The sequence below is a fragment of the Lasioglossum baleicum genome, chromosome 5 (genome assembly GCF_051020765.1).
Source record: "Lasioglossum baleicum chromosome 5, iyLasBale1, whole genome shotgun sequence".
Lineage (NCBI taxonomy): Eukaryota > Metazoa > Arthropoda > Insecta > Hymenoptera > Halictidae > Lasioglossum > Lasioglossum baleicum.
The window spans coordinates 16755977-16774817 of record NC_134933.1 but is presented as its reverse complement, the minus strand read 5'-3'; the positions used below and the strand labels follow the sequence as shown (position 1 = coordinate 16774817).

The window sequence follows — 18841 nt, the reverse complement described above, 5'->3', positions numbered from 1 at the left end:
GCAAGCAAAAAAGGGGTCGACCGAGCAGATAAAGGTCGAAAGTGCGAGGTGCGATAAAAGGATAAAATGGTAGAGAAGGTGGCGAATGAGAAGTAGAAGAGGAACAAGAAGAAGAAACGTGCGGAAGGGAGGCATCGACTGGGGGGTCGAACGCGATCAGGCTGACCAGGAAGGGGAAGGAGAGTTAAAGGGTTAAGAGAAGGGGCAGCACGGTAAGGAGAGTAGAAGGAGGAGAAAGGAAAAGCGAGAGCAACGACGGCACGAGTGACAATTCCGAGGTGTATCGCTTGCAAAAGACTCGTGCAAGGTGGCATAAGAGGAGGATCGGTAAATTTGCGCGAGGAGAAAGTTTCCAAGGTATCTGGTGTGCGATCGTTCGTTCGTTCGATCGGTCTGTTTGTCGGTTGTTCGCGTCGCTCGTTTGTTTCCGTCCGTTTAATCGACGACTCGACGATTTAGCTTTTCCCTTCGTTACATGGATGTTCCGTTGAACGGTATTCGCTCGATCGGCAGTTTTATCGACTACTAGGAGCGTCGCGCCGGGCACCCGTTGCACAGAACATCGGATAAGGTCAGTGAAATTGTAAACATTTTTCATTTGTCGGATCGTCGCTCGAAAGCCAATCTGCGCGAGGTTCGCGAGAGGAGCTGTCGAGGATTTCTTATGGGAAAGTTTTGCGAAACAGGCAAAGGGCACGCTGCGGTTTGGTTTCAAGTTTCAAGGGTGTCCGGCTCAACCCTTGCAATCCTTGTGTACGTATATGTATCTAGCGGTGTGTGCGCGTGCCACCACACTCTTGCTCGACCAAGGTCAAATCCGAACCAGTATCCTAGGCCTTCCGGTTCCCAGAAGTCTACGGATGCTCGCGGGTGTGACAGCATCGAGTAAAACTCAAGTTGAATCGTACGGAAAGAAAATAAACGTCCGCGCGGTGCTCGAAGGATCGTGTAATTTTTTAGTCGGGAACACGTCCGGTCCCAGCGACTCGCTTCGTTAGCGATTCACCCCGTGTTTGCCCGTTGAACTTCTTGCCAAAGAAAAGGAAAGGCAAGAGAGCAACGGGCCGGACAGGAACAGAGGAAAAAAGAAAAATCGCTGGAAATTTTGTTATTCGCGTCCACGGCTGTCCGATGAAGGATACGAACCCGCGGACTCCCGCCCGACCGTTGATCGTTGCTGCGTCAGGAGATAACGGCTGTTCATGAAATACCTATCAGATTCCGTACAGTTACGCGTAGCCGCAGTTTCAGTTTTCGTCGTGTTCTGTTCCGGGCTTACCAAAATTCTTCAGACCGAATCGAATATTTAACGATGTATACCGTTAGCTGTATAACGTGCTCGTCCAGCATCCGTACCGTTACTTCGAGGTTTGACCCGAGTCGGGTCTAGGGCGCCTAAACATACACTGCGCCACGAGTGTTCCATTCGAAAGACTGCTCGCGGCTGGGCGGTTGCCTCATCGCGGCTCGTTTTTCGAAATAACAGACCCGGGATGCGCCGGACGTCGCGATACCCGTGCACCGCGCTCCCAACACCCGAATGTCAATCTAAAGAGACTCTGGTGGGAGGTAGACGCTCCTGCTAGACCGCGGAGCCTTGTGCAATCGTCTGCAAATCTTCGAAAAATGTTCTGCGCAACAACAGTCGTCAAACCGTGCTACCGTTTCGCTTTGTTTCTCGTTCCATTTGCCCAATTAAATCGCGGGCCTTTCGCAATCTCAGCTTCTCGAAATTCGTCAGCGAATTTGCGCGTAACCAGCGCAGTGGGTCAAGCATAAAGAGTCACTTTTCGAACTATAGGCAACCTGTAATGAACAAGCAGCGTCGCGCGACCTTTGCACCTGTTCCGCACAACTTCCTAGATCCAGCGAGCAAGACCTATCGATCGGAAAAGGCCTCGAGTAAGAATGGCTGTCGGAGGGGGGGCGAAAGGAGTATTATGTCATAGTCGATCAGAGGGCAGAGACGCTTCCTCGTCGTGATTTGAGATCGACGGCGGAGTGTTTCTTTGAACCGTGCTGTACGCAAGGACGCCAGTTGACTTTCATGCGGAAATAGAGGCGCTACGCTTTTTTTCTCTCGCTCTCTTTCTCTCTCTCTGTCGAGCGCGAGCGCGACACCTCGGCTCGGCACAGCCGGCATCTATCAAATGGATTTTTCGATTCGAGACACGAGAGACGCACGGACGAAGTTCACTATCTACTTTCACTCTGCGACGGTACGCGGTTTCTCTCCGGTTAACTATCGCGAGAGTACGGGGCGGTGCGGCGCGGCGGAACGACTGGCAGGTTTGAAATCGGTACGTGCTTCGACGCGTGTAAACGTTCCGTCCCGATCTTTTTTTCTAGTTGTTAGCAGCGAGCGTTAATTGTTCGCGAGCAAACGTCAGCCGACCGTCAGTGACCGAGGAACAAAGCGATGGTGGAAGTCTTGCTGGAGTCCTGCGGCCAGGACGTGGCCGTGCCCGAGAACGGGTGCAACCTGAACGAGAACACGACGGAATGCACCACCAGGCAGGAGCGTGACATTCATTTGACCTCGGAGGAGACTAACCTCACACCGATCCAGAAGTTCTACTATGGGCAGAGCATCTTCGTTACTGGAGGCACCGGGTTTATGGGGAAATTGCTGATCGAGAAGCTACTTAGGGAATGTCCCGGGATCTCGTTCATCTACATTTTGGTGCGCCCCAAGAAGGGGAAGGATGTGCACCAGCGCGTCGAGGAGCTCTTCGACGATCCGGTAAGAACGCGACCCTACTACCCTCTGTGACCGATTTACCCTGTCGTTTGAATTTACCCGCGATTTCTCGCAGTTTCAAGCCTGGTCTATTTCGAGTCGTAACAACGTCCACTCCGACTTGCGATAATACTACGAACCGAAGAAACTGCACCAACTTTCTCTCGACGTATCGAGCGTCCAACCGATGTCGATCGCCGCTCCTTCCATTCCTTGTTCGGCGTTGCCACTCTTTTCCTCTGTCGCGTTCTCCACTTTGCTGCAAATTTCCTTCTCAACCTGTTCCAATCGGACGATACGTTCGTTACGAGCATTCATAGGACCCAACGACCTAACCGCGCTCCCGACGGGCCTACTCGACTAAGGCTCTCTGAACCCGAAAATCATACCGTGTTTTATTTAGCGATATAAATCTTTGGCGGTAGGGAGGAGAGCAGCTTTTGAACTAACACCTATGCATGTTTCTCAACACAAATAATTATTCCGATGTCGTTAATAATATTAACTGGCTATAAATTTATTTTGGGTTCGGATTTAGCTGTGCATCTTGGAAAAGAGAAGTATAAATAGCGTGGATTTTCGGAATCGATAACGTAGTCTGACGTATCTCACATTCTTCAGATACACGAATACCGGTTTCGACTTCGTATACGTCGTTATTTAAAATTTTTTGCCCAGTTACCTAGTCATCCTTAATTTTTTGTATTCGCAAGCATTTGAATATCAATGGCAGGGCCCTGCAGTGTTCAGCTACAGACTTTTGGAAATTGTATGTGTCATTTAGCTGTCAGGGTCACTCGACTATGAATTGCAAATTATGTCTAATCGGTACTTCAGATTCAGCTGTTTTCCATAACAGGAAGATAAAGGATCGTTTAAGGTAAAGGCCTGATCGCGTGTGTATGATCTTGCTCGTCTGTTTCTCCAGGTGTTTTGCAAACTGAAGGAAATGCAGCCAAAATTTAGACATCAGACCGTCGCGGTAGCCGGAGACTGCAGTCTGCCAGGGTTGGGCATCTCTCCAACGGACAGAGCCATAATAACACGAGAGGTTTCGATCGTTATGCACGTTGCGGCGACCGTCAGGTTCGATGAAAAGATGAACCTGGCGGTACCCATCAACGTGCGGAGTCCCAAGGCTGTGATCGATCTTTGCAAAGAGATGCCGGGCTTGAAGGCAAGTGAACGATACATGACGCGATGTGAAAACGCTTTCTCGGCAGCGGTACGTGCCGGTAATTACGAAAGTGTTCTCACCGTCGGTTGAAAAGCGTCTAAAAAATCATCGAATGACCGCAACGAAAAACGCGGCTGAGATTTCGCCTTGTAATCGTGCATACAGATGCTGAGAAAACAATTGGATGATTTCAGTCGTTCGTGCACGTGTCCACGGCTTATGCTAATTGTCCGATGCCAGTGATCGAGGAAAAAGTATACGACCCGCCGATGGACGCGGACAAATTGATGACGCTGATCGAGTGCGTGGACGAGAAGCTGCTCGAGGAGATAACTCCACGGTAAAAACGTTCTCTGAACTTTCGCGGCGGAAAGTCGCGCGTAAACGCTTTTTTCCACGCGCTCGCATAAACTATTTCTTCGAACGTTACAGATTGTTGGGTATCTGGCCGAACACGTACACTTTCACGAAAGCGGTGGCGGAGAGCGTCGTGAAGAAAGAGGCGGGCGATCTACCAGTCGGAATATTTCGTCCCGCTATCGGTTGGTATTTTCACGACGATTTCATTTCTGCGAATAATTTTCGCGCTTTCCTATTTCCTTCCTTTTTCATTTCTTCTGTCTACCGTTTGTCGCCGCGTCTCGGCCTCTACGAGAAAATCAGTGGGCCGAATGTTGACAACTGCATTTTTAGTGATCTCGACGTATCGAGAGCCGGTGCGAGGATGGATCGACAATTTGTACGGGCCGACTGGTGTCGCGGCTGGAGCAGGAACCGGGATCCTTCGATCGATCCACTGCGACGGATCGAAGCTGGCCAACGTGGTGCCCGGAGATTTAACTGTGAACGCTCTGATCGCCTGCGCCTGGGACGTAGCGAACCGCTACAAGTACGTCACTCGATTGTGTTCTTATCGTTTACGCGAATTCCATCTTTGTCCGATTATTACTTTGACCGACCTTTGCGCTTAATTGCAGGTCTACGACTACCAAAGAGGAAAAGAAGAACGACATCCCGGTCTACAATTACGTTTCGAAGGACAACCCCATCACCTACGACGAGCTGAAGACCATGTCCGAGAAGTACGGGCTGGAGTTTCCGACCGAGAAGGCGATATGGTACTACAGTTTCCGCAACTCTAAGTACAAGATACTGCACTACTTCTACGTCTACTTCATGCATCTACTTCCGGCTCTGCTGATCGATACCGTCACGCTTTGCGTGGGCAAACAACCCAGGTGAGTTCTTCGGCTCTTTCTTCCGCGATTTGATAAATTTTGTTCAACATTTCTCGACGGTCTCGTAATGTTGCGTGTCTGTTTTCCCGGTGAAAGGATGCTCAAGCTCTACAAGAAGATACACAAGTTCATGGACGTGCTGAATTACTTCACGACGAGACAGTGGACGTTCACGAACGACACATTCAAATCGGTCCTCCGTAAAATGAGTCCGGAGGACCGCGACAATTTTGTCTGCGACATTACCAAAATCGATTGGGACCAGTACTTCCGAACGTACATGCGGGGAATTCGGGTCTACTTGATAAAAGATCCGTTGGAAACTCTTCCGACAGCGCGAGTCAAATGGCACAGGTAATTCTATACACGGATCCACCTCGTGTGATTTTCATTGGTGGAAAGATGCGGATTGACCGACTTTCTTTTCCAGATTGTATTGGATTCATTTGGCGCTGAAACTTATCTTCGCGTACGCTATACTGAGAATATCCTGGCTGGCGTTGTTCCATCTGTTTCGGTTAGGCGCGTCGCAATTTGCGTAGCATCGATGTACACGTTTCTCAATACAAATACTTAAAATTAAGCATGCGTGTGTGCGTGGTCGCATGCGCGAACGCGAATATTCAGCGTCGTGTGGATTCGCTTTATCGAAGCGAGACAAAGTTTCTCGGCGAGCGAAGCTAATGGCATCCGGAGGCCTGCCTATTGACGTCCTGAATAGTTCCAAAGCTGGAAAGGAGAAGAAAAGAAAGAACAGAAACGGCGAAGCGATTGACCAGAATGTTCACTGTTATCTGCACGCGTCACGTTTACTTTCGGTTAAACAGCGTCGCCGGAACAACGTAAAATCAACAGGACGAGCCTGTTTCCGGTTCGCCGATTCTTTTCCTTGCTCTACTTCATGCTTCCACGAGTATTCTCATAGGACAATTTTTTTACCGCGCGAACTGCGCCCGACTTCCGTCGTGCTTGTACGCGTACATTTGTTATACTATACGCTTGCAGTTTTAATAAAGGTCTACTCTTTTTGTACAGAAAATTGTTGTCCGATCGCTTGTATTGAAATCTTTTCAAGTAAAGCAATTCATGCGTTCTCGAGATTGATGGGCATATTCCAAAATATTCGAAAATGGTGCCATAAAACATAATGGTAACATGCTTGGACAAATAGTTCCAGCGATCTCTGTTAGATGGCGCTACTCATCTTTGTCTGTAGAGTGTAGAGGATGTAAGATAGTACTCTAAAATAAAATGACGTGTTACTTCTTTAAAATATTTATTTGAATAAATTCTAATTTGTTATATAAATAGATTTATTGGTAGGAAACCAAAAACAAAATAAATGTTAACAAATTAATCGATACAATTAACATTAACAGTAATCTACATTATCTTCATATCTACATCAGAAATCTTCATTATCTATGTCCGCCACATGTCAAAGAAAAGTCCAATGCCGCATTTTTCAATAAAGAAGAAAAATATCCAAACAGCGCCAATTCTCGTAGTGGCAAAACGCTCAAGCTTGTGGTCAATTAGGTTTCAGTTTTCCTCCGCTAGATGGAGCCGTATACAAATTACTGTAGGGGCAATATGTGCTTCCGCGCATTGCCACGGCGCTCGTGTCGCCTGGCAATAGCCACATGCGAGCGGCATAGCGAGTCGCCCCTCTTGACGATCTTTCGTTTGCTGCCTAGAGCGTTTTTCCCGCCTAGGCGCTAGATCCGTGGTCTCCGCAAAAAGCCGAGGGCCTCGAGCGTCTCGGCGTTACGTAAATTGCATGTAAATCTGCGTGATTTTTTGCTCCGATAGAACTCTACAATGTAACATTAATGTAACAACCGCTCGTTTGTGTGAATTATTGATTTGTAAAACATAATGAACCCACTGCACAGAGATACGTTTTCCCGATCGATTTGGTTCTGCGGATCGTTGTTTCCGAACAATTTCTTAATACATATACAATATCTCGCAATCTCTCCAGACTTCGGATCGCGGAGATTCGAACGCCTGAATAAGCGATTTTTGCGTATTTTACGAGCGATCCTCGTGCCGACAAAAATGTTATTACCGATTCGAAAAAAATTATCCGAACGTTTTTACGATTTTTTTTAAAGAAAATAAACGATATTTTGAACACGAGATGGGAACGGTAATTCGAGATCACCCGACGACGTAAAGTATCGTTGATTTTATTCGCAGCGCGCGTGTCAGCGAGATAACCCATACAGTCAATTCGTCGAAATGGCAAGTTAGTGTACCGTGAAAAATCGAAGATCTTAGTTAGATGAAGATAACTCGGAGCAATTATATAACATTGACGTCGACGCCAATTCGAATCCCGGTCCCGGTACGTTACGCTAGCGTCTTCGATCGACGATCTTTCCAATCGGCAAGTTTTAGTATCCTGTTTATTACCGCATGACCAGTTATTACGACCCGCCTTTGTGTTTTATATTTGTGCTTCCCTTCCACGACCGCCTACTTGCACCGATACAGTTATTTCCGCGTAATAAATGTAATAAGCGCGTATTGGTATAGCAATCCGGATTCACGTAACGAAACGCGTAAATTTCGCTGCGACTCACAGTGGTCTCAAATCAGGATTTAGCAGGACAGGATCGGTATAAATATTCGATAATGATATTAGCAGCCATGGTTCAACCCTGAATGATGAAGGATATAAAATAAAACAAATTACTAACGAAGTAGAATATGTAAGAGAAATTACGCGGAAAATATCAAACGATGTTTATTTGCTCGTAGTCGTGCGACAACTGATATGTGGTCTTCAAGACCCGCTTTTATTTCCGAAACATCTGAAACGGTCATTACGTCAACGTTACCTAGGGGACCATGCCGCAAGGAACGCGACGGCATCGGTAACACGCCGAAAAGAGCGAAAGCGAAACGGCTCGAGCAGTCGTCGCGGCAACGTGCACCGATCAGCAACTACTCACATACACCACCAGCGGCAACCTCTTACAAATATTAAATCAAAGAATACAGATTTAAAGTACTCGGCAGTATAGATTTGTTTTTTAATGATAATTCTATTATTAATTACATCATAGTACTTCATTATTATCATGAATGGTAGCGTCACAACCGGTACTTTATTCCTTCTTTGGTATACATCGGAAAACGATCTAGTTAAGACCGTATTGCATAAAAAGTCGCATCGTTTAATATTCTCTGGGTTGCAATTAAATGTTAAAACGTTATATAACTACCGAGTCATAATTTAAACATAATGAGCATCATCCATATTCAGATAATAATTCCGTTCAAGCTGTTTCCGTGTACAAATTAGAGAATTAGTGCTACGTAAACCGTGTAGTAAGTGAATATGAATTGAATGAATCTGCGACTACGAGTCCGTGTCAAAAACTATAACGCCTCAGTTGTCGGACTTGAACGTGCCGACCGGATCTGTTTTCACGGATCCTTAAATTCTTACTACACGGTTCACGTGCCACGTGTATTCATATACACGTGAAATAATTACAAATTAGACTCTTCAACTGCTAAAACGATGTTGTGGACCGCTGTGCGACTGTGTCGGTGGAACTGCTTCGGCCCCGCGTTCGTTCGATCCATGAATTATTCGATCTAAATCATCGCAATGACGCAACCGAATGAAGCACGCGTATCCTAATGGTCGATCTGCCTGCTAGCAGCCGGTAGCATTTGCAATGTTTCTGGTTGAGAAAAATCCAGTTGGGAAGGTTTCTAGCTTCGTCGGGACATGATTGCACAATTGACGTAAATCAAACGTAGGAATACCGTCCGGGAAATTTTTTACCCCGTACCGAAACAAGAAAATGTAGCCTTATTAGGACAGTGACGCGGGTTACAAGTTTTTATCGATAGAAAAAAATCCGCGTTTTTATGGTGCGCATACTAGAGCGTCTCGAGAAGGCAGTGGCGTTTCCAGAGTCCGCGTTTGCATTCCGTGTCATCATGTTGGCAATTTGCGCACTATTCCCGTGAAAAAATTGACCCCTGCTTGATGTCGAACGTGATCATCTCGAACGAATACTAAGCTCCGATTACAGATGATTAAATCGTGATCTGTGAAATTTGAATAATGTCGAGTAGCACGAGTCGTTATGCGCGTGACTATTTTGTGGGTTCAAGGTCTTCTTGATTTTTTAATATGGTGTGATCTACATTTTATATTATAAATCTGGGTAAATATGTATTAATTTTTGAGTGTTCCAAATGTCTCCAGGCTACAAAATAATTTTTAAGTTGTTGCCTGGAAGCTAAAGTAGCTAGGAAAGACATCGGTTCGAGCACCTACTTTAGTTTGCAGGCAGCGTATTAAAAATGATTTCATTATGTGAAGACGTTTTGGACACGCGAAGGTCAATACATTTTTCCTCAGAATTCGATGCTATATCGATTTGCAATACAGAAAGTAGGTCACTCCATTTAAAATAATCAAACTCGTCGCAAAATCTCTGAAACGCCTCCACCTACACAAGATGTGCTCTTCGACACCATTTAAGTTCCATGTTATGTTCCATAGCATCAGCCGAGACTCTTTTCCAATCTTCACAATTTTTACCATCATCCGCAACAACGGGCAATCGGCATTTCATACGGTAGTAAACCGGTTGGTAAACCGCATTACCGTCACAACGGTAAGGGAGGTGTCGACTGGAGGGTCGGACACGATCAGGCTGACCAGGAAGGGGAATGAGAGTTAAAGGGTTAAGAGAAGGGGCAGCACGGTAAGGAGAGTAGAAGGAGAAGGAAGAAAAAGGAAGCGCAACGACGGCACGAGTGACAATCCCGAGGTGTATCGCTAGCAAAAGACTCGTGCAAGGTGGCATAAGAGGAGGATCAGTAAATTTGCGCGAGGAGAAAGTTTCCAAGGTATCTGGTGTGCGATAATTCGTTTGTTCGTTCGATCGGTCTGTTTGTCGGTTGTTCGCGTCGCTCGTTTGTTTCCGTCCGTTTAATCGACGACTCGACGATTTAGCTTTTCCCTTCGTTACATGGATGATCCGTTGAACGGTATTCGCTCGATTGGCAGTTTTATCGACTACTAGGAGTGTCGCGCCGGTCACCCGTTGCACAGTACATCGGATAAGGTCAGTGAAATTGTAAACATTTTTCATTTGTCGGATCGTCGCTCGAAAGCCAATCTGCGCGAGGTTCGTGAGAGGAGCTGTCGAGGATTTCTTATCGGAAAGTTTTGCGAAACAGGCAAAGGGCACGGTGCGGTTTGATTTCAAGTTTCGAGGGTGTCCGGCTTAAACCTTGCAATCCTCGTGTACGTTTATGTATCTAGTGGTGTGTGACCAATGACCTACTTAACTGCGGCTTTAAGTCTTAAAATAATGCTAGATTAATTTTGACCAGCTAAATGGCCCGTTTCGACCACTGTGCGACGGGGTACGCGTTTCTATCCGGTTAACTATCGCGAGAGTACGGGGCAGTGCGGCGCGGCGGAACGACTGGCAGGTTTGAAATCGGTACGTGCTTCGACGCGTGTAAACGTTCCGTCCTGATCTTTTTTCTAGTTGTTAGCAGCGAGCGTTAATTGTTCGCGGGCAAACGTCAGCCGACCGTCAGTGACCGAGGAACAAAGCGATGGTGAAGGTCTTTCAGGAGTCCTGCGGCCACGACGTGGCCGTGCCCGAGAACGGGTGCAACCTGAACGAGAACACGACGGAATGCACCACCAGGCAGGAGCGTGACATTCATTTGACCTCGGAGGAGACTAACCTCACACCGATCCAGAAGTTCTACTATGGACAGAGCATCTTCGTTACTGGAGGCACCGGGTTTTTGGGGAAATTACTGATCGAGAAGCTACTTAGGGAATGTCCCGGGATCTCGTTCATCTACATTTTGGTGCGCCCCAAGAAGGGGAAGGATGTGCACCAGCGCGTCGAGGAGCTCTTCGACGATCCGGTAAGAACGATTCTACTACCCTCTGTGACCGATTTACCCTGTCGTTTGAATGTACCCGCGATTTCTCGCAGTTTCGAGCCTGGTCTATTTCGAGTCGTAACAACGTCCACTCCGACTCGCGATAATACTACGAACCGAAGAAACTGCACCAACTTTCTCTCGACGTATCGAGCGTCCACCGATGTCGGCGGGAAAGGCCGCAACGGCCTCAGCCAAAAAAAGGGCACGATCGAGTTTTGGCCGATCGGTGCGAGGTTTGTCGCACGGCCAGGCGGGGACTGTGTCCCCTGCCGGCTATGATTGGTTGAACGATGGAGGTTTGCCGATCGGCCAGATGGGGGACTGTGTCCCCTATCGGCATTGTTGTTTGAGCATTCGAAGTGATCGGACTCGTGGTATTAGTGTCATAGACAGGGTATAGCGTGGTATAGACAGTGTACGAAGATAAAATAAATTTGAATTGTGTAATGAGTGATAGTGAGTTGCTTTACTCATCTGACCATTTCCTCGCGAGAACAAATTGGTGCCGAAACCCGGGAACTTTGCGGGATTGTGAGAGTGAAAAGATCTCGTCAATTAGGGTGGGTACCTAATCCACGGGCTGCGAGCTCAGCCACTGACAAGCAATGTAGCGGTAGCCCGGCAAGCGTTACTGCTCGACGGCTCAGATGTGGATCACGTACCAGTACAAGTTGATTATGAGAGAGATGTGCAAGAGTTGGTAAAAACTTATTTCAAGCTAGATCTGCAAGGAATGACTGCGCGTGTTGGCAGTTCGTTGCAAGAGACAAGGGCTACTGAGATTCTGAGACAAACGACTCGCTACATTGGAGATGCGTGGAAAACTGGTCTGCTTCGGCAGACGGATAAAAGACATCTAGCAAATAGTAGAGACTACTGCTCTGAACTCTGCTCTGATTAAAACAGTTAGAAGCTAGATTAGATCGCGGTCCGGCCTACGCTTCACTTTATTATCAGGAAATGGAGCGGCTTATTAAAAGTGGATATGTAAAGAAGGTTGTAACGGTTCTGCTTCCGACGGAGAAGTCGTCGCGGCGTCGTATGCCTTGCCGGGGAGAGTAACCCGGATTGAATTACATGTGTTCTACGATGCGAGCGTTAAAGCATATGCATAAAGCATATGTATTGGCGTTTCCAGTATAGTTGCGGTTCGATCCAGACTAGCATTGTGGCTGCAAAGAGCCGCGTGGCCCCCTTGAAGCCTCTTTCGGTCCCTCGATTGGAGCTCCAAGCGGCCGTCCTAGCCAGCAGGCTCGCTAAAACCATCAGCGAAGAGCACGATTTTGTAATCTCGAGACGCGTGTTTTGGTCCGACTCGCGTACAGTTCTTCTGTGGATTCGCACCAATCCGAGATCGCTTCAGACCTTCGTAGCACACAGAGTGACCGAGATCGGCGATTTGACAACTGCGACGGATTGGAAATGGTTTCCCTCTGATGTTAACCCGGCGGATGATGCTACGTAACGAGCGAAAGGCGTCCTCAACGAAAATCATCGCAGGTTTTATGGGCCCGAATTTCTACGATTGCCCGAATCCGAATGGCCGGTACAAGTATCCCTAGAGACCAACGAATCCTCAAGCTCGGCAAACGCGGAAAAAAGGAAAGCTTTCATTAATGCAACTTTCGTACAGGATACCTCGTCTCTTCCGGACCCATCGCGATTCTCCTCTTGGAAGCGCTTACTATACAATGTATAGCACGGCTCGTCTCTTTGTGGCAGCGGAAAAATGGAAACGGGTACGCTAAAAACGAGAAACACCATCCATAACTCTAACCGTGGAGCATCTAGCCAAGGCAGAGAAGGCAAGGATTATAGATATCCAACGACAATGTTTTCCCGACGAGATAGCAGCCCTAAAACTTGGTCGCGCCATTAGATCTATGTAACAGCCATATTGTGAAATTATTACCCGTAATGGACACAACCACGGATTATTACGGGTACAAGGCCGTGTTGGAGTACTGGCGACTACAAGTTTTCAAGGTCAACCCGTTATCCTGGACGGTAAACACTCGGTAACGAGGTTGATGTTACATAATTATCACGTAGACGTAAAGTATGGCAGCGAGAATACTGTTTTAAACGAGGTTCGACAACGATTCTAGGTGACGAACTTGCGAGGTGCTCTTCGTTCGGTGGTGTCGAAATGCCAGATATGCAGGCTGACTCGAAGTCAACCAAGGGCTCCCCTAATGGCTGGCTTGCCTGACTCAAGACTGGCTTATCTCGAGCGTCCTTTTAGCCATTGTGGATTGGATTATTTTGGGCCTATGCTAGTCACCATAGGCCGACGTAAGGAGAAGCGCTGGGGCGCTCTGTTTACTTGCCTCACCACACGAGCGATCCACATTGAGCTGGCGCATAGCTTAGACACAAGCTCGGCTATAATGGCATTGCGCCGGTTAGCAGCGCGAAGGGGTCAGCCGCGGATCATATACTCCGATAATGGCACCAATTTTCGAGAAGCTTGTAACGAATTACGAGAAGCGAAACGGGGGTTGGATTTCAAGGCGCAAAAAGAGTATGTGCATCATTATGGAACCGAGTGGCGCTTTATCCCGCCAGCGGCTCCCCATATAGGTGGAACATGGGAACGCCTAGTTCGATCCGTAAAGACGGCGTTGAAGGTAGTCTTGAGAGAGCAAGCCCCTAAAGAAGAAACGTTAACCCTTTTTGCAGAGGTTGAGCACACTGTTAACTCTCGTCCACTTACTCACGTCTCGCTCGATCCTCGCGATCAGGAAGCATTAACCCCAAACCATTTTTTAATAGGCTGTTCTTCCGGTCGCATCGCTTTCGAAAAACACCATGGCCAAAGTACGTGCCCAAGGAAACAGTGGCAAATTGCCCAGACTTTGGCAGACGGCTTTTGGAAGCGATGGCTACGCGAGTACTTGCCTATCCTGCTACCACGAAAGAAGTGGCTTCGGGAAACAGACGGTATGAAAATCAGTGATGTTGTTTTAATAGTGGATTATCAAATCCCGAGAAACCTATGGGTAAAAGGAGTAATAACGGAATTACTGCCGGGCTCCGATAACCAAGTGCGTGTGGTCAGAGTTCAGACGACAGGAGGAATTATGCTAAGACCGGCAATAGAATCGAGAAAGTTGACTAGTAAAAGTGAAGTACAACGTGCTAGCACCTTGTACGGAGGGGAGGATGTTCCCGCCGCGATCGGGCCACGGCGGTAGTTATAAAATTTGCGTACTGGTATGTTTAATGTATTATCGTCGCTCTATTGCGTTTTGTATTCTATTGCGTTATTGTTCTACTGCGTTCTTTGTCTATGGCGTTCTGTGGCGTGTGTCATATCGTGTTGATATACACATGTTGGGTTCTCTCCGCGTAGCGGATAAGGACTGTATATGGGCTTATATAATATATAACAATAGCCGAAACTTTATGGTCGCGACCGAGGTTTGCCGGTGGGCGGGAAAGGCCGCGACGCGACCTAAGCCAAAAAAAGGGCACGATCGAGTTTTTGCCGATCGGTGCGAGGTTTGCCGCACGGCCAGGTGGGGGACTGTATCCCCTACCGGCTATGATTGGTTGAACGATCGAGGTTTGCCGATCGGCCAGATGGGGGACTGTGTCCCGTATCGGCATTATTGTTTGAGCGTTCGAAGTGATCGAACGTGTACGAAGAGAAGTGTATAGACAGTGTACGAAAATAAAATAAATATTGAATTGTGTAATGAGTGATAGTGAGTTGCTTTAGTCACCTAACCATTTCCTCGCGAGAACATTAGCGATATAAATCTTTGGCGGTAGGGAGGAGAGCAGCTAAATTTAAGCTAACGCCTATGCATGTTTCTCAAAATAAATAATTATTCCGATGTCATTAATTAATATTGGCTGGATATAAATTTATTTTGGATTCGGATTTAGCTGTGCATCTTGGAAAGGAGAAGTATAATAAATAGCGTGAATTTCCGGAATCGATAACATATAGTCTGACGTAGTCTCAAATTCTTCAGATACGCGAATACCGGTTTTGGCTTCGTATACGTCGTTATTTAAAATTTTTTTCCCAGTTACCTAGTCATCCTTAATTTTTTGTATTCGCACGCATTTGAATATCAATGGCAGGGCCCTGCAGTGTTCAGCTACGGACTTTTGGAAATTATATGTGTCATTTAGCTGTCATGGTCACTCGACTATGAATTGCAAATTATGTCTAATCGGTACTTCAGATTCAGCTGTTTTCCATAACAGGAAGATAAAGGATCGTTTAAGGTAAAGGCCTGATCGCGTGTGTATAATCTTGCTCGTCTGTTTCTCCAGGTGTTTTGCAAACTGAAGGAAATGCAGCCAAAGTTTAGACATCAGACCGTCGCGGTAGCCGGAGACTGCAGTCTGCCAGGGTTGGGCATCTCTCCAACGGACAGAGCCATGATAACACGAGAGGTTTCGATCGTTATGCACGTTGCTGCGACCGTCAGGTTCGATGAAAAGATGAACCTGGCTGTATCTATCAACGTGCGGGGTCCCAAGGCTGTGATTGATCTTTGCAAAGTGATGCCGGGCTTGAAGGCAAGTGAACGATACTTGACGCGATGTGAAAATGCTTTCTCGGCAGCGGTACGTGCCGGTAATTACGAAAGTGTTCTCACCGTCGGTTGAAAAGCGTCTGAAAAATCATCGAATGAGACCGCAACGAAAAACGCGGCTGAGATTTCGCCTTGTAATCGTGCATAGAGATGCTAAGAAAACAATTTGATGATTTCAGTCGTTCGTGCACGTGTCCACGGCTTATGCTAATTGTCCGATGCCAGTGATCGAGGAAAAAGTATACGACCCGCCGATGGACGCGGACAAATTGATGACGCTGATCGAGTGCGTGGACGAGAAGCTCCTCGAGGAGATAACTCCACGGTAAAAACGTTTTCTGAACTTTCGCGGCGGAAAGTCGCGCGTAAACTTTTTCCACGCGCTCGCATAAACTATTTCTTCGACTGTTACAGATTGTTGGGTATCTGGCCGAACACGTACACTTTCACGAAAGCGGTGGCGGAGAGCGTCGTGAAGAAAGAGGCGGGCGATCTACCAGTCGGAATATTTCGTCCCGCTATCGGTTGGTATTTTCACGACGATTTCATTTCTGCGAATAATTTTCCCGCCTCCCTATTTCCTTCCTTTTTCATTTCTTCTGTCTACCGTTTGTCGCCGCGTCTCGGCCTCTACGAGAAAATCAGTGGACCGAATGTTAACAACTGCATTTTTAGTGATCTCGACGTATCGAGAGCCGGTGGGAGGATGGGCCGACAATTTGTACGGGCCGAATGGTGTCCCGACTGGAGCAGGAACCGGGATCCTTCGATCGATGCACTGCGACGGATCGAAGCAGGCCAACGTGGTGCCCGGAGATTTAACTGTGAACGCTCTGATCGCCTGCGCCTGGGACGTAGCGAACCGCTACAAGTACGTCACTCGATTGTGTTCTTATCGTCGACGCGAATTCCATCTTTGTCCGATTATTACTTTGACCGACCTTTGCGCTTAATTGCAGGTCTACGACTACCAAAGAGGAAAAGAAGAACGACATCCCGGTCTACAATTACGGTTCGAAGGACAACCCCATCACCTACGACGAGCTGATGACCATGGTCGAGAAATACGTGCTAGAGTTCCCGACCGAGAAGGCGATATGGTACTACAGTTTCCGCAACTCTAAGTACAAGATACTGCACTACTTCTACGTCTACTTCATGCATCTACTTCCGGCTCTGCTGATCGATACCGTCACGCTTTGCGTGGGCAAACAACCTAGGTGGGTTCTTCGGCTCTTTCTTTTGCGATTTGAAAAATTTTGTTCAACATTTCTCGACGGCCTCGTAATGTTTCGTGTCTGTTTTCCCGGTGAAAGTATGCTCAAGCTCTACAAGAAGATGCATAAGTTCATAGACGTGCTGAGTTACTTCACGACGAGACAGTGGACGTTCACGAACGACACATTCAAATCGATCCTCGGTAAAATGAGTCCGGAGGACCGCGACAATTTTGTCTGCGACATCACCAAAATCGATTGGGACCAGTACTTCCGAACGTACATGCGGGGAATTCGGGTCTACTTGATAAAAGATCCGTTGGAAACTCTTCCGACAGCGCGAGTCAAATGGCACAGGTAATTCTATACACGGATCCACCTCGTGTGATTTTCATTGGTGGAAAGATGCGGATTGACCGACTTTCTTTTCCAGATTGTATTGGATTCATTTGGCGCTGAAACTTATCTTCGCGTACGCTATACTGAGAATATCCTGGCTGGCGTTGTTCCATCTGTTTCGGTTAGGCGCGTCGCAATTTGCGTAGCATCGATGTACACGTTTCTCAATACAAATACTTAAAATTAAGCATGCGTGTGTGCGTGGTCGCATGCGCGAACGCGAATATTCAGCGTCGTGTGGATTCGCTTTATCGAAGCGAGACAAAGTTTCTCGGCGAGCGAAGCTAATGGCATCCGGAGGCCTGCCTATTGACGTCCTGAATAGTTCCAAAGCTGGAAAGGAGAAGAAAAGAAAGAACAGAAACGGCGAAGCGATTGACCAGAATGTTCACTGTTATCTGCACGCGTCACGTTTACTTTCGGTTAAACAGCGTCGCCGGAACAACGTAAAATCAACAGGACGAGCCTGTTTCCGGTTCGCCGATTCTTTTCCTTGCTCTACTTCATGCTTCCACGAGTATTCTCGTAGGACAATTTTTTTACCGCGCGAACTGCGCCCGACTCCCGTCGTGCTTGTACGCGTACATTTGTTATACTATACGCTTGCAGTTTTAATAAAGGTCTACTCTTTTTGTACAGAAAATTGTTGTCCGATCGCTTGTATTGAAATCTTTTCAAGTAAAGCAATTCATGCGTTCTCGAGATTGATGGGCATATTCCAAAATATTCGAAAATGGTGCCATAAAACATAATGGTAACATGTTTGGACAAATAGTTCCAGCGATCTCTGTTAGATGGCGCTACTCATCTTTGTCTGTAGAGTGTAGAGGATGTAAGATAGTACTCTAAAATAAAATGACGTGTTACTTCTTTAAAATATTTATTTGAATAAATTCTAATTTGTTATATAAATAGATTTATTGGTAGGAAACCAAAAACAAAATAAATGTTAACAAATTAATCGATACAATTAACATTAACAGTAATCTACATTATCTTCATATCTACATCAGAAATCTTCATTATCTATGTCCGCCACATGTCAAAGAAAAGTCCAATGCCGCATTTTTCAATAAAGAAGAAAAATATCCAAACAGCGCCAATTCTCGTAGTGGCAAAACGCTCAAGCTTGTGGTCAATTAGGTTTCAGTTTTCCTCCGCTAGATGGAGCCGTATACAAATTACTGTAGGGGCAATATGTGCTTCCGCGCATTGCCACGGCGCTCGTGTCGCCTGGCAATAGCCACATGCGAGCGGCATAGCGAGTCGCCCCTCTTGACGATCTTTCGTTTGCTGCCTAGAGCGTTTTTCCCGCCTAGGCGCTAGATCCGTGGTCTCCGCAAAAAGCCGAGGGCCTCGAGCGTCTCGGCGTTACGTAAATTGCATGTAAATCTGCGTGATTTTTTGCTCCGATAGAACTCTACAATGTAACATTAATGTAACAACCGCTCGTTTGTGTGAATTATTGATTTGTAAAACATAATGAACCCACTGCACAGAGATACGTTTTCCCGATCGATTTGGTTCTGCGGATCGTTGTTTCCGAACAATTTCTTAATACATTG

General features: G+C 46.8%; 2 protein-coding genes across 5 annotated transcripts; both read left to right on the top strand.

Moving 5' to 3' along the window:
* The first annotated feature begins 220 nt into the window (after nt 1-220).
* Nucleotides 221-6434, top strand: LOC143209097 (fatty acyl-CoA reductase wat-like). 2 transcript variants are annotated; one of them, XM_076424344.1, is made up of 9 exons: nt 221-357; nt 2350-2743; nt 3669-3917; nt 4112-4257; nt 4350-4459; nt 4611-4806; nt 4895-5155; nt 5252-5509; nt 5586-6434. In XM_076424344.1, exons 2-9 carry the CDS (start codon nt 2420-2422, stop codon nt 5695-5697), a joined length of 1656 nt encoding a protein of 551 aa, XP_076280459.1. In that variant the 5' UTR covers nt 221-357; nt 2350-2419; the 3' UTR covers nt 5698-6434. The 2 variants fall into 2 exon arrangements, with proteins under 2 accessions (XP_076280459.1, XP_076280458.1); XM_076424343.1 differs by having other exon boundaries at nt 293-571.
* Nucleotides 6435-8108: 1674 nt separating this feature from the next.
* LOC143209099 (fatty acyl-CoA reductase wat-like) lies at nt 8109-18747 on the top strand. 3 transcript variants are annotated; one of them, XM_076424346.1, is made up of 10 exons: nt 8109-8171; nt 9690-10039; nt 10690-11083; nt 15395-15643; nt 15840-15985; nt 16075-16184; nt 16336-16531; nt 16620-16880; nt 16977-17234; nt 17311-18746. In XM_076424346.1, the coding sequence occupies exons 3-10, from the start codon at nt 10760-10762 to the stop codon at nt 17420-17422; spliced, it is 1656 nt and encodes a 551-aa protein (XP_076280461.1). In that variant the 5' UTR covers nt 8109-8171; nt 9690-10039; nt 10690-10759; the 3' UTR covers nt 17423-18746. The 3 variants fall into 3 exon arrangements, with proteins under 3 accessions (XP_076280461.1, XP_076280462.1, XP_076280460.1); XM_076424347.1 differs by lacking the exon at nt 8109-8171 and having other exon boundaries at nt 9129-10257; nt 17311-18747; XM_076424345.1 differs by lacking the exon at nt 8109-8171 and having other exon boundaries at nt 9130-10039.
* Nucleotides 18748-18841: the final 94 nt, after the last annotated feature.